We start from the raw sequence: 13,161 nt of genomic DNA, 5'->3' as shown, positions 1-13,161 counted from the left end.
TTGACTAAAAAGTTAGTTTTTCACCAGAAAGTCCGCGCCATCGGATGTGCCACACAAAATTTTACTGCACGATTTATTCCGGAGTTAATGCATCTGTTTCAAATAGCAAATTATATACAAAATAAATGATTAAATGTTTAAAAATCATTAAAATAATTATTAAATATACTTAAAAGGCCTAACATGTACTGGAACAATGATCATGTAAAAAAATTATTAAAAAGGAATGATGGATTTATCTATCTTTAAATAGTTCTATTTTATCTATCTTTAAAATAGTTCTTTAAATTTTGCCTTTGAGTTATAAATGTGTCTAAAAATGACATTCATAAATGAAGGCAATATTAGTTTCTTGATTGAATAAACTTAATTCAAGCACCATGATAAAAAAAAATTATAAATTTTAGATTCTTATGTAATTATTAATTTAATTACCAAAAATGTGAATTTATGAAATTTTTAAGGAACTTTCTTTGCCTTTTCATTTATTAACATTTGTTTACGGCTGGTACAACAAGTGAACCAGAATAACAGGTTTTAAAATGTGTAGCGGAAGTCCCGTTTTCAAAGGTTAAATGTGAGGGGGCTAAAGTCCCCTCTGGCTCATGTAGTTCCTTGATATACATACATGACAGATATTTTATTTCATTGTAAGATAAAATTTTTTTTTGTTTGAAGTTGTTACAGAAAGATTAACACATAACTTTGGTATTTTGGTAATTTGAAATTTTTTTACTCTTTTTTTAACTAAAAAAAATATTAAAAAATTTATCATAATTTTCAAAACTTATTAATAAAATTTTTTAAATCTAAACTTTTTGAAGATATGCATTTTTTTTTGAAAGCAAACCAAAAATTAGGCAAATACTATTAGCAAAACTGTTGTGCAAAGCTCAACAAATAGTTTGTCCTATCAAATATAGCCAAATCCAAAATTATATATTTAAATTTACATGAAAACTAAAATGTTTTTGAGAGTGAAGCAGAAGCATAATAAGACATTTGCTACCCAGGAGGGTCTTGAAATGCCACTCTCTTATGCATTCTTTCACATATATTTCTGAAATCTTTTTGTTTGTTCCAAAGCAATTGAATCATTCAAACATGTTGCCGTTATAAACCAAATTGACTAGAAAATTACTCGTAGTTGTAGGGGAAATGAACTTAAGGACAGTCACATTTTTTCAAAAAAACAGTTATGTTTATTTTGAACCAGACAGTAACAGGTACACGGAAAAAAAAGTATATATCCAGCTTTAAATGTGAGAGGAAAAAAATTGGCAATCAACCAGATTTTGCTATTTTTGTACACTCACTCTCCTCACAAATGATTCATAAGACCTTGATAATGTGTTTTGTTTCTTTCCTGCTTAAATATTAATTTGAAATAAATTAATAAAATTAAATATTAAATATTAATCATTTTTAACAAGAATTTTAAAAATGTGCATTAAAGATGGTTTTAACAGGAAAGCTTGTAAAGGTAACAAAAGTGAATAAATTATGGGAAAAAGTGCTTTTCGTTTCTTCAATGGGAATTTTAAGAAAGGAAGACCACTCTAGTGTACTTTCGTCAGTTAAACTTTTAACCTAAATTCCTCTCAACCATAAACTGTATTATATTCTAGGCTTCGAAATGTTGTTATTAGCATAGTTTTCTTTGCAAAAATGCAGCCATTAGCTGTGAATATTCTTTTAATTATTTTTTAACTTCCACACTATACAGTATAATGCTTTTTATAATCAAACACATTTTTAATACTAATAATGACAATTCCTTATATTTAACAAACTGTACAAAAATTTATAATTTCCCCTTCTTCAAAAATAGTAATTAATTATAATTCTAAGTTGGCATCAAGTTAATTTTTGAAAACAAACTAAATTATTTAAAATGATATTAAAATTATGTAATATACCTGAACAATTTTTATGACAATATGTTTTTCTTACCACCCATAAATAATCTACAAAAATATGTATTTTTGATATTGTTTTCAGGTAATTATTTGTTCTTGAAATTAACCCAAGTAGCACCTAATATTAGCTAACATCAGAAAATCGGTAAAATCTAACGTTATCTTGCATAACTTCTAATATTAGAAAGATACAAGAGGTCGCTGTTTGCTCTGCTTTATATAATATTAGATTCTATGCAAGCTAATATTATCTAGCGTTCGCCGTAATGTTATTTTCCATTAGTTTTGATGCTATATAATATTAGATTTTGTAATTTTCTGATATTACCTTGCTTTGCTCTTTATTTTTGGAGTAAGCAAGAGGAGGATTTGGATGGTAGTAGAAAAATTCGGCAATATAATTTTACTTAATTTTCTGTATTGCTGTGAAGCAATAAAACATAGAACAATAGTTTTATAATGTCATTCCATGCATTATTTACATAGCAATGCAGAAATACTAAATAAAATTATTTTAGCGAACTCTGCTACCATCCATTTTCCTCCCTCTTACTCCAAAGTATATCATATGTTCTGCTGATTTTTTTGAATATTTTAAATTTATTTACGAAATAATACTACTATATTACAACTGTTATTGATATGGGTTTTTTGACAAATTTTATATCATTAATAATTTTCAAGTTTTTAATTGTAAAATGTACTCTTAATTTTTTTATATTTTTTAAATGAGCTTATTTTATCAAAATCTCAATTGAATTTGTTAGTTTGAAATATATAGATACATATATTTTAAAATGTGTAACTTAAGCCATTTGTAATTTCACAATTATCATTTATTATTTATATTCTGAAGTTGTAAATTAAGAAAACGACACTACATAATTGCTAAGTTAAATTTACATTTGAATTGAGTTGAAAATTTACCTTAACTTTTTTTCCTACTATATAACTAAGTCATTCATTTCCAAAAATATTAAAATGAAATTATATCTCGAATTTTTAAATTGTTATGTTTTGTAATAACTGGGACAATAAAGAAAACTAAAAAATATTCAAATTACTTACTTCCATAAATTATTTCACTTCTATCATTGAAATTGAATAGAAATACTTACGTAACTTTATCCTTTTAGAATCTGAAATTTTACTTACAAAACATTTGAAACAAAACTTAAAGGCACCTGTAGAAATATTTTCAGGGAGTGGAAACAAAAAAAGCCTTTATGAATTTCAATTAAAAAAACTTGCAATTAGTTTTTGTAATGTAAAAATAATTTTACATTGGGAAATCAGAAATTTTTAACGATTCAATAATTAGTTAAAGTACAGTGTACTTTTATTTACTTAAAGTTTAGATAACATTTAAATGTCAAAACCAAAAAAAATTAGTAAATATTGTATTTTATCAGAATTAAATTTGCATGAACATTTAATTGCATACAAGAATGAGACGAAAAACATAACATACTTTTTTGCTATAAGTTGCTTTTATATTGATCCAAATTTGACTACCATCAGTTGCCTTTTAAAACCTTGCTATCACAAATTTTTTCTTTAAAATCAATCAATTTATTGTTTGCATTTCTTCGATAAGAGTTTATGCATTATGAACATAGTGAAAACAAACATAACATTATAAGCAAACGTCTTGAATGGGACTTTTTTTAAAAAAAAAGAAGATGCAATTGTACATTTTTTCACAAAGAGTATACAAGACTTTTAAGATGAAAGTTTAAGCAATATTCTTTTCTAAATTGATTAGGAATTTTTATCATAATATAAATGTTATTCAGTCAAAAGACCTTTTTACGATTATAATTATTTTACAATTATATGATTTTAAACCTGATAAAAATTAAAAAGCATAAATTTTTGTCTCAAATTTCAAATGAATTATTATGTGAAAATTTCCAAAATTAAAATAATAAACACAATATTGATAATGAAAATCCTCAAGAGTTTGAGTTATACTTTAAAATCAGCATTAAAAAAAAATTGCTTCCGATATCATATTGAAAGATTAAAAAGAACCAAATTTTAAATATTCAACTGTTTTCGTGATACTTAAGCACTATCGACTAAAAATATTTTTTAACTTCATATTTTATAACATTTTAGCAATGCAAAAATTATGCCTGACAAATAAGATTTTTTTAAAATGGTGAAGATTGTTGTTGTTGACGAAGTTGTAAAAAAATTACACGCTACAGTAATTAAGAAAAAAGAAATCCATAATAAATATAACTATTTCACAACATAATACTTTTATTTTTTTAAAAAAACACACTGTAATATAAATTTCATCCAATTGTAAATGCAATACATTACCTTCATTGTTTAAAATTAACGTTGACAACCTTTTGGTAAAATTAAAGTTAAAAATACTTAATTGTTATTAAATAAAATAATTTTTATTCTTAGCTTTAAACTGTTTGATACAGTTTGAGTTTAGTCTTCCAATCATTAGTCTTTATTTACTTGAAAATATATTTCCAAGCTGTCGTTAAATGCCTTTATGAAAAATTCAGCAACAGTCTATATTGTATGCACCACAAAAAACAGGGATGAACTACACAAGTTTCCCTCTTTCTCCAAACTTCAACATTACAACATCTTTCATCAACATGAGGATTTTCAGCCGCAGCAGATTTAAAGTGGTCCTTGCTGAATATCCACACTGGTTGAATCATTCGCACTAAGGATCGAACTTAAAATTCCATCAGAATGTGCTATTTCCATTTGTAGTGTCTTGATAGTAGATATCCTTGAAGATGAAAAGCTATACTGAAATTTAAAAAGAAAATAAATTAGATTTTGCAATGAAAAAAAAAAAACAAATTTAAAACTATTTAACATTGAATATTTATTTGAAACTTTAATTATTTAATTTAAAAATGTTTTTAAGAAATTGTAATATCCTTTACAACAAAATTAAATGGTAAATTCCGGTATTGATACCAGCGTCAAAAAAATTTCGTTAGTGTCACACAAGAAATAACACAGTGGGAAGGATATCAACTAAAAGAATTTAGCTCATAAGCACTTCCAAGCAAACTATCATATATTTAAAAAAAAAAAAAATTCAAATTGCAAAACCTTTCAACTTCTTTTATTAGACCCGAAAATAACTACTTGCTATGTGGCAAATCAACAAAAAGATTGCTGAAGTATATTAAATAAACAAATGCTTATTTTAAAAATCGTATAAGTACATCAATGTAAAAGATACCATGAGAATTCAAAATCATCAATTTATGGTTGAAAAAACCATGTAGAAGGAGAATTCTTTAACAATTCACATATTTCAAAGTTGTAATATATTTTTAATTATATTTTGCTCCTCCCCCCAAGTATGTTTACATAATGTTCTCTAAAAGTGAGTATGCATAACTTTTATTTTTTATTGTTTAATTAAATTTTTAGTCTCAGATTATATCTAATAGAAATTTATTTAAAAATTTTATTAAACAATAATTATTTTTTAGACTAATTATTATTATAATAATTATTTAATAAATATTTATTAAACTAAAAGAAACAATACAGAATAGGAGAAACTTGAAAGGCATAACTCCGGGCAAACATATACATATTTTTTTAAAAAAAAATTGCAAGTTTAAAATCTATTTGGCGATTGCAGTTGGCGGGACAGATCACGATACTGAAATATCCCCAAGAAATTTAAATAAAAATGTTTAATTCTTTTTTTTACAATATTTTAGACATGAAATTTTAATGCGGTAACAATATTGTTTGTTTTGAACGTTAAACATTCTAGAATGTCATGGTTTAAACTGAGCTAAAAGTAGCAGATCATTAATTTTTAATTGTTTTAACTTGGCTAATTTGTTTACAGACAATTATTTTTGTCTTTTTCATTGTTGCAGAAAAACTTTGTCACAGTTGAATTACTTAGCAAACGTTATTTTACAAGCATATTTTGAACTAATTACATTACTTATTACTTATAGGTAGACAATAAGTCAACAGAGAAGTCAACTACTATGTTCAAACAATAATGATCACAATTCATAATATTAACTGACTTAAGTCAGTTTCTTGAAGATGAAGAGCTACATCTACAATTGTAAAAGAAAATTAATTTTACAATGAAAAAACCAAAAATTATTAAACAATGATATTTATTTGAAACTTAAATTATTTAATTTGAAAATGTTTTTAAAAAATTGTAATATTCTTTATCAAAGAGTAAAGTCCGGTAACGATACTTGCATCAAAAAATCTCGGTAGAGCCACACAAAAAGTAACATAGTGGAAAGGAGGTTAACAAAAAGAGTTTAGCTCATAAACACCCCCAAGCTATTTTTAAAAGGAAAAAAAAAAAAAATTCAATCTGCAAAACTCTTTGTGACAAGCCAACAAAAAAAGTGTCGAAAAGTGTTAAATAAACAATTGCTTATTTTTTTCCATTGCTTATTTTGAAATTTGATTAATGTAAAAGAACATCAATGTAAAAAGATACTATGAGAATTCAAAATCATCAATTCATGGTTGAAAAAATCATGAAGAAGGAGAATTCTCTAACAATTCACATATTTCAAAGTTGTAAATCTATATTAAATATAATTCGCCCCTTCCCCCAAATATTTTGACATAGCGTTCTTTCTACAATATAATGGTTTTAACTGAGCTATATATATATATTTATTTTTTTCTGATTTAACACGTCTAATTTGTTTACAGACAATTACTTTTGTCATTTTCATTTTTGCAGAAAAACAGTACTTATTACTTACAGCTAGACAATACGTTTCAGCAAAGAAGTCAACTTCTACGAGTGAACAATAATAATAGTAAACTACAACATCTACAATCTCAAACACATCGTGCTTTAAATTACTTTTCTAACTGATTTTTAACTCAAGGAAAAAACTTTACCTACGATACTACTTTATCATGTAACTATCATTGAAATTTATAAAGTTTACAAAAAGCTACTAAATTATAAATACCTTAAATAGTTGAAACGAAAGGAGCGAAAACAAGATGGCGAGGTCATCTTGTAAACAAACAGAAGGAGTTACAACTCAACATAAACACTTGAAAAAGTTTTTCGAGTTCAATCGTTCGCAAACTACCAATAATATTATCTTTACGCTTCCTGCCATAAAATTGCATTGGCTGAAAATGATATTTTAAGTGATATTTAATTTATCGTTTTCTTTCATAAATAAATGTTTATTTATTAATAATATGGGATAACATTTCGAAAAAATGTGGCGCTGGACCAAAAGTAATGAAATAGATGATAATTTTGAAAGTTCGAATGTTAGATTGAATACTGTTTAATTTTATATAATATTAGTTCTAATATTAGAAGATAGGATTCAAGAGTGTTGCGTTTTCTAGCACGGCAGTATTATATTGCATCTTTCTAATATTAGATCATATCCTTTTGCTACCAGGGAATTTTATCAATTGAGCAAGTGTCAACACTGTGATTATTTTTTAAATTATTTAGTTTATTGGACATGTTTATTTACATACATATATCCTGTTAAATTGAAACTTCCCTTCGAAATTCGTGAAATAATATTTTACAACCTATAATGTTGTAAATTGAAAAATTTTAAACTATCTTTAAAAAATATTAAATGGCAAAAATTATAATTTTATGAAACTTTATTGCCATAATATAATGTTACAAAAAATAGTAAAGTTTTGAAGAATTTTTATTATTAAAACACTGAAAAATAAATACTCTATATTAAAATACTAACGTTGATTATTTAATCATTATTTATGCAAAGATATTATATATCCTGAAACATGCATAATTACAAATATTAAATGCTGTAGTTGTAAATAACAAAAAATTCTGTTTTTATATTTGCTTCTTTCTAATAAATTTGCTTTACATCTTGCACAATTTAAACAATTTTTTTTCTTCATTTTAATATAATAAGTTTAATTCATATACTGCATTGATTTAGATTTGCTAATATATAATGCTATGATTTTTCTGGAGAAAAAATTTAAGCATATCAAGCCAAAAATAATTGCAGTAAAACCTTTTCCATTTTAATTTAGAAAATAAAATAATAATAATGGAAGTTGATAAAATATGCTACTATTTCTTCATCTTTATGTCTCATTTTTTTCAGTATTATTTAAAGATAGTTTTTTTTGTTTGCATCTTATTTTTATCCATAAGATAATGCTTAAAATTAAATTGAAATGAATATTTTCAGTGAACTTCGCTTTATTGAAATTCAAGAAAAGTTATGTTCTGATCTGAAATCTGGAATTGATCAGGTATTTCTTTTTGTTACGTTTTATAGGGTAAAAAGTAATAAATATAATTAGTTTATAATAAATAGTTTTATAATCTTCTTTGTTTCTTCTGAATTTTTTTTATGTATGTTTTTTTACGTATGTGTTTTTTATATCCGTATGTATGTGTTAATATGAGAAAATCTGTTTTAAATCATTATCTTCCCTATAACTCACATGTTCGACAAATACATGTTTAACCTGCAGAAAAATATCTGACTCAAATGCTGAAATATTTATTGGTAAACAATTTAAGTTTGCTTATTAACAGTACACAATATTACAGCTCTGAATACATTCTGAAAACTTAATAATAAGTATTAAAAGAGCAAATACTAAAATATTCGAATTCAATTGTAATGATTTTATATAAATTGATGTATGAGAAGTTAAAAAAAATTATTATTTTGCTTTAATTATATCACAGCCCTCAATATGTATTTTCAAAATCCTAACCAAAAAGGAAAACAAAAAATATGCTCATTGGATAGCTACAAATCAATATTTAAGTGAAGAAAAAACAAAAGCTTTATTGAAATCGGATGAAGCACAGTGCAGGAAGGCAGATATATAAGTTTAATTGGAGGTTGAAACTTAATGATGTTTTAATAATTATCTTTTTACTCCTCCCTATTTCCTCCCTCAATCCAGCTTGTCTTGTCTATTACACCTGCTTCCTGTATAGTGATTTGTTACATTTCAATAGTGTTTAAATTTTTTTCTTTGCTTTAAATATTGATTTGTGACCTATTTGCATACTTTTTTGTTTTAATTTTTTATTAATGTTCTTAAAATACTAATTAAGGGTGGTTTTTGGAAGATTTCCTGGATATCAACTAAATTTTAACTCTCTGCCTTTAATATTTTTACGTTTATTTTGTAAATTATTTTTATGTCATGTTTTATTTACAGTCATATAATTATGTTATGTTTCTTTAACAGTCCTATGACTTCTTATCCGTAAATGGCGGATTAAACAAAAAGTTTAAAACATTAAAATTATATTTTCAGACATATATTTCATATTTTTGATGTTTTTTAAAACAAACAACAACAAAAAAATTGCTTTGTTTCCATTAAAAATTTAAGATTTTAGATCTTAGATTGATTTTAATAGAAGACAAATAATCTTTCCAACCAACCTGATTACTTATTCAAAGAAATTTTCATTATCAATATTTTTTTTAATGAATTATGTCCTTTGAATTGGGTAATATGAAAGTAAACTCATATTTTGCCAGAAAAGTAGAGAGAAAACTAAATTATACTTTTCTAAAAACTATATTAAATGTCTTTGTAGTCTTAAGAAGTATATAAGATTATAAATTTTGCTGTCAATTGTCTAGTCATATAACTTCATAGTAATGTTTTTATCTTAATTTCTAACTTATACATCATTGACATACCTTTTTTGTTGTGCCTCTGATTTTTCAAATCTTCATACATAAAAATTTATTTTTTATTTTAATTCATTTGAACTAATGACAATTCTGGAAAACTTTGATCTTTAAAGTGCACATACAAAGTGAAATAAGTAAAAAAGATTTTAGTATGTTTGTAAGCACCACAATATTTTAAAAAAATGCGAAGAGAAGAACTATATCTAAAGGGAGAATATTGTCTCTTGCATTTGTAATTCTAAAATGAAAGTTCATGTAAGAAAATTTATAGCTTGTTTGGAGCAAAATTTATAATATTATATATTTCTTAAGACTACAAAGACATTTAATAAAGTTTCTAGAAAAAGTATAATTTAGTTTTCTTTCTACTTTTCTGGCAAAATATAATAGTTTACTTTCACATAATCCAATTCAAAGGACATAATTCATTAAAAAAATATTGACACTGAAAATTTCTTTCTTTGAATAAGTAATCTGGTTGGTTGGAAAGATTATTTATCTTCTATTAAAATCAATCTAAGATCTAAAATCTTAAAGTTTTAACATAAAGAAAGTAATGTTGTTGTGTGTTAAAATAAATTGAAATATATGTTTGAAAATATAATTTTAATGCTTTAAACTTTTTGTTTAGATCTGCCATTTTAGGATAAGAAGTTACAGAACTGTAAACGAAACATAACATAATTATATGATTGTAAGTGAAACATGACATAAAAATAATTTACAAAATAAACGTCAAAATATGAAAGGCAGAGAGTTAAAATTTAGTTGCAGGAAATCTTCTAAAAACCATCCTTAATAAGTATTTTAAGAATATGAATAAAAAATAAAAACAAAAAAGTATGCAAATAGGTATGTACCGTAATTTCGCACGTATAGTCCGCAGACCCGATTTTATGTTAAAAAAATTTCACAAATCGTCAGACAGTCCGCGGACTATACGTCCGAAATTAAGTTATTTTAATACGGAAAATTTTCATGTATTTTAGAAACAAAGAACTAAGTATAAATGGAAAAAAAGTACTTACTTTCTAATATACCTTCAGAAGTAAAACGCTAAATACAAATAAAAAACAGTGCTTACTAATTAATCATATTTTAATTAATCACACATTCTACTACATTAACGAAAACCTTCAAAGTCAACGTTATCGCAGATGAAAGACAAAATACTGTGCAACGTGCTATCCTCGTGATAAGTGGTAATGAAATGTGAGTATGTTAAAACAAAACGAAAATAGTATAAACTAAACAAAAATATTATCAAAAGAAAAATATTAATAAAACAAAAACGCATCAGAATTGGAGATAAAACGATTTAAAAAAATAATAATAAGCTGAGGAAGATGATGGAAATCAGACAGAAATATGAGCAATGAAAAAAAAAAATTAAAAAGTGCTCTCCCAAGCATTTAAAACAAGTTTCTATTTTTAGCAATTCCTCCCCCTATTTTTGTTTCTCGAATCAGGTTTTTTTTTTTTAAATAACTCCGCCTAGGACGGTCTTTCTTTTATCCCCTGTCTAAAATTCTCACACACTTAGCTTTTTCCCCTCTTCACTGACCTTCAGTTGAAAGTTTGAAATTCTTCTGGAACATTTTAATTGTAAGATTATTCAAGGTTATTCCAAGCTCATCTGCACCCTTTATTCATCAAACATTCGCATGTTTTTAACAAGCAGCTGAAGAAAAAAGGGGAGTGGAGAGAGGCATTCATGACAAGTAGAAGAGACATATTTCCTGAAAAAAGCAGGGGAGGGGAGTGTTTGTTTTACAGTTGACGATATCACTGGCCCCACCCTGATTTCTTTCATTCATTCCTTTCTGATTTATGCTTCTCCACTCCACGCTCATTTCCTACACTCAATAGCTGTTCATATGGCAGAAGGGAAAGAAAGACTTAGTTCTCTTGTCGATAGTGGTCTCCAGAAAGTGATTCCAAGAAAGGTCTTGCGCTGTTGTTTATATTTGATCATTGGCAGTTCATGACTGCGTGTTCAACAATTTGAACCGTGAACAACCAGTGTATTATCCGCAGCTTCAAAAATTCGCATTTTAAACACAGATAGTCCGCGGACTATACGCGCGAAATTACGGTAAATTTTTTGTTTTCCTTTTTGGTTAGGATTTTAAAAATACATTGAGGGCTGTGCTATAATTAAAGCAAAATAATAATTTTCGTTAAACTTCTCATACATTAATTTATATAAAATCATTACAATTGAATTTGAATATTTCAGCATTTGTTCTTTTAATACTTATTAAGTTTTCAGAATGTTAATTTTATTCTTCATGTAGTTCAATGTTTATGTGGCTATTATATTAGGAAACTATAATATTCAGAGCTGTAATATTGTATTATTGTTAATATACAAACTTAAATTGTTTACCAACAAATATTTCAGCATTTGACTTAGAAGTTTTCTTGCAGGATTAACATCAGATGTAACATTAAATTCTTTTTCATGAGAAATTGAAAACTAATGCACTACTATGATATGTAGTGTAAGTTATTTACCTCTGTATTTTAAAACATGTGTACAAAAATCTTACATTATTTTTATGCAAGTTAAATGTTTAAAAATAATGCAAATAACATTATAACAAATATAACAGATAATATAACACTTTCATAAAATAATTCTTTTTGTATTTTTAAAATTGATCATACTACGGTTCTCTTTAAAATGGTACAGCAATTAATTATTAATTATAATAGTTTTTTTACATAAAAAAATAATGTTCCTTTTCTTACTCTTCAGTTAAATATTCATATAATCAGTAATATTTGTTATTGTTAAATTTTTTTTAAAAAAAACAGCATGTAGCTTCTCATTTTTAACTTCTTAACTTTTTTAAATGTTCTGTTAATATTAATTGAAAATAAATACATTCTCAACACTTTATTTAAAAGTTCATTTTGAGAAGATATAAATATGAAACTTATTTATCACTTTATTTGCATATCTTCATTTTATTTACAAAATATATATTCTTTATAATATAAATTCAACTATTTTTTTTTAAGCTAAGGAAAACTTTGAAGATCCAGACTCTCAGATGAAAATCATTAAAGTAACAATTAAAAGTTGAAATAAAATGGATGGGAATGTCATATATATATATAATATTTTCAAAAAGGTGTGATTTTGGGGTATTTTACAAAAAATATCAACAAATAATGTAGATTCAAAACAAGACAATGTTGCTTTTATAGCTATTCAACAATTGCTGATGATCGAAGCCCATGCAGTTATTAAGTTCACAAATAAGAAATCAAATTCTCTCAAATCTCATCTAAAATCAATGGATGTTTAATATACTATACTTTAAGTACTTAGATCTTTTTTGAATCATACAGTTCTTATATTTTGTGGAAATCAGAATACTTACAGAAGAAAAACATTAATTTACAATTTCATAATCATTTTATTTTGTATTAATTTAGTACTTTATTTAATAATTTACTGTAAGTAAAATTATTAAACTAATGGTACCATTTATGACCATTATTTTTAGCTAGATGATTTTATGAAGGGATATATC

The 13,161-nt window shown here is 25.1% G+C and overlaps 1 protein-coding gene across 2 annotated transcripts in view; it reads left to right on the top strand.

The window, feature by feature from the left end:
- LOC107452629 (protein disulfide isomerase CRELD1) overlaps positions 1 to 13,161 on the top strand; it is a 111,961-nt gene that overhangs the window by 85,218 nt on the left and 13,582 nt on the right. For both annotated transcript variants that reach the window (XM_071187861.1, XM_016069167.3), the window contains exon 4: positions 8,135 to 8,198. In XM_071187861.1, the coding sequence (XP_071043962.1) occupies positions 8,135 to 8,198 (64 nt within the window). The remainder of the gene's footprint in view (positions 1 to 8,134; positions 8,199 to 13,161) is intronic.

This window comes from Parasteatoda tepidariorum, chromosome X1 (assembly GCF_043381705.1).
Source record: "Parasteatoda tepidariorum isolate YZ-2023 chromosome X1, CAS_Ptep_4.0, whole genome shotgun sequence".
NCBI classification, from domain to species: Eukaryota; Metazoa; Arthropoda; class Arachnida; order Araneae; family Theridiidae; genus Parasteatoda; species Parasteatoda tepidariorum.
The sequence above is the reverse complement of the archived record's forward strand: the minus strand, read 5'-3'. Positions and strand labels throughout refer to the sequence as shown.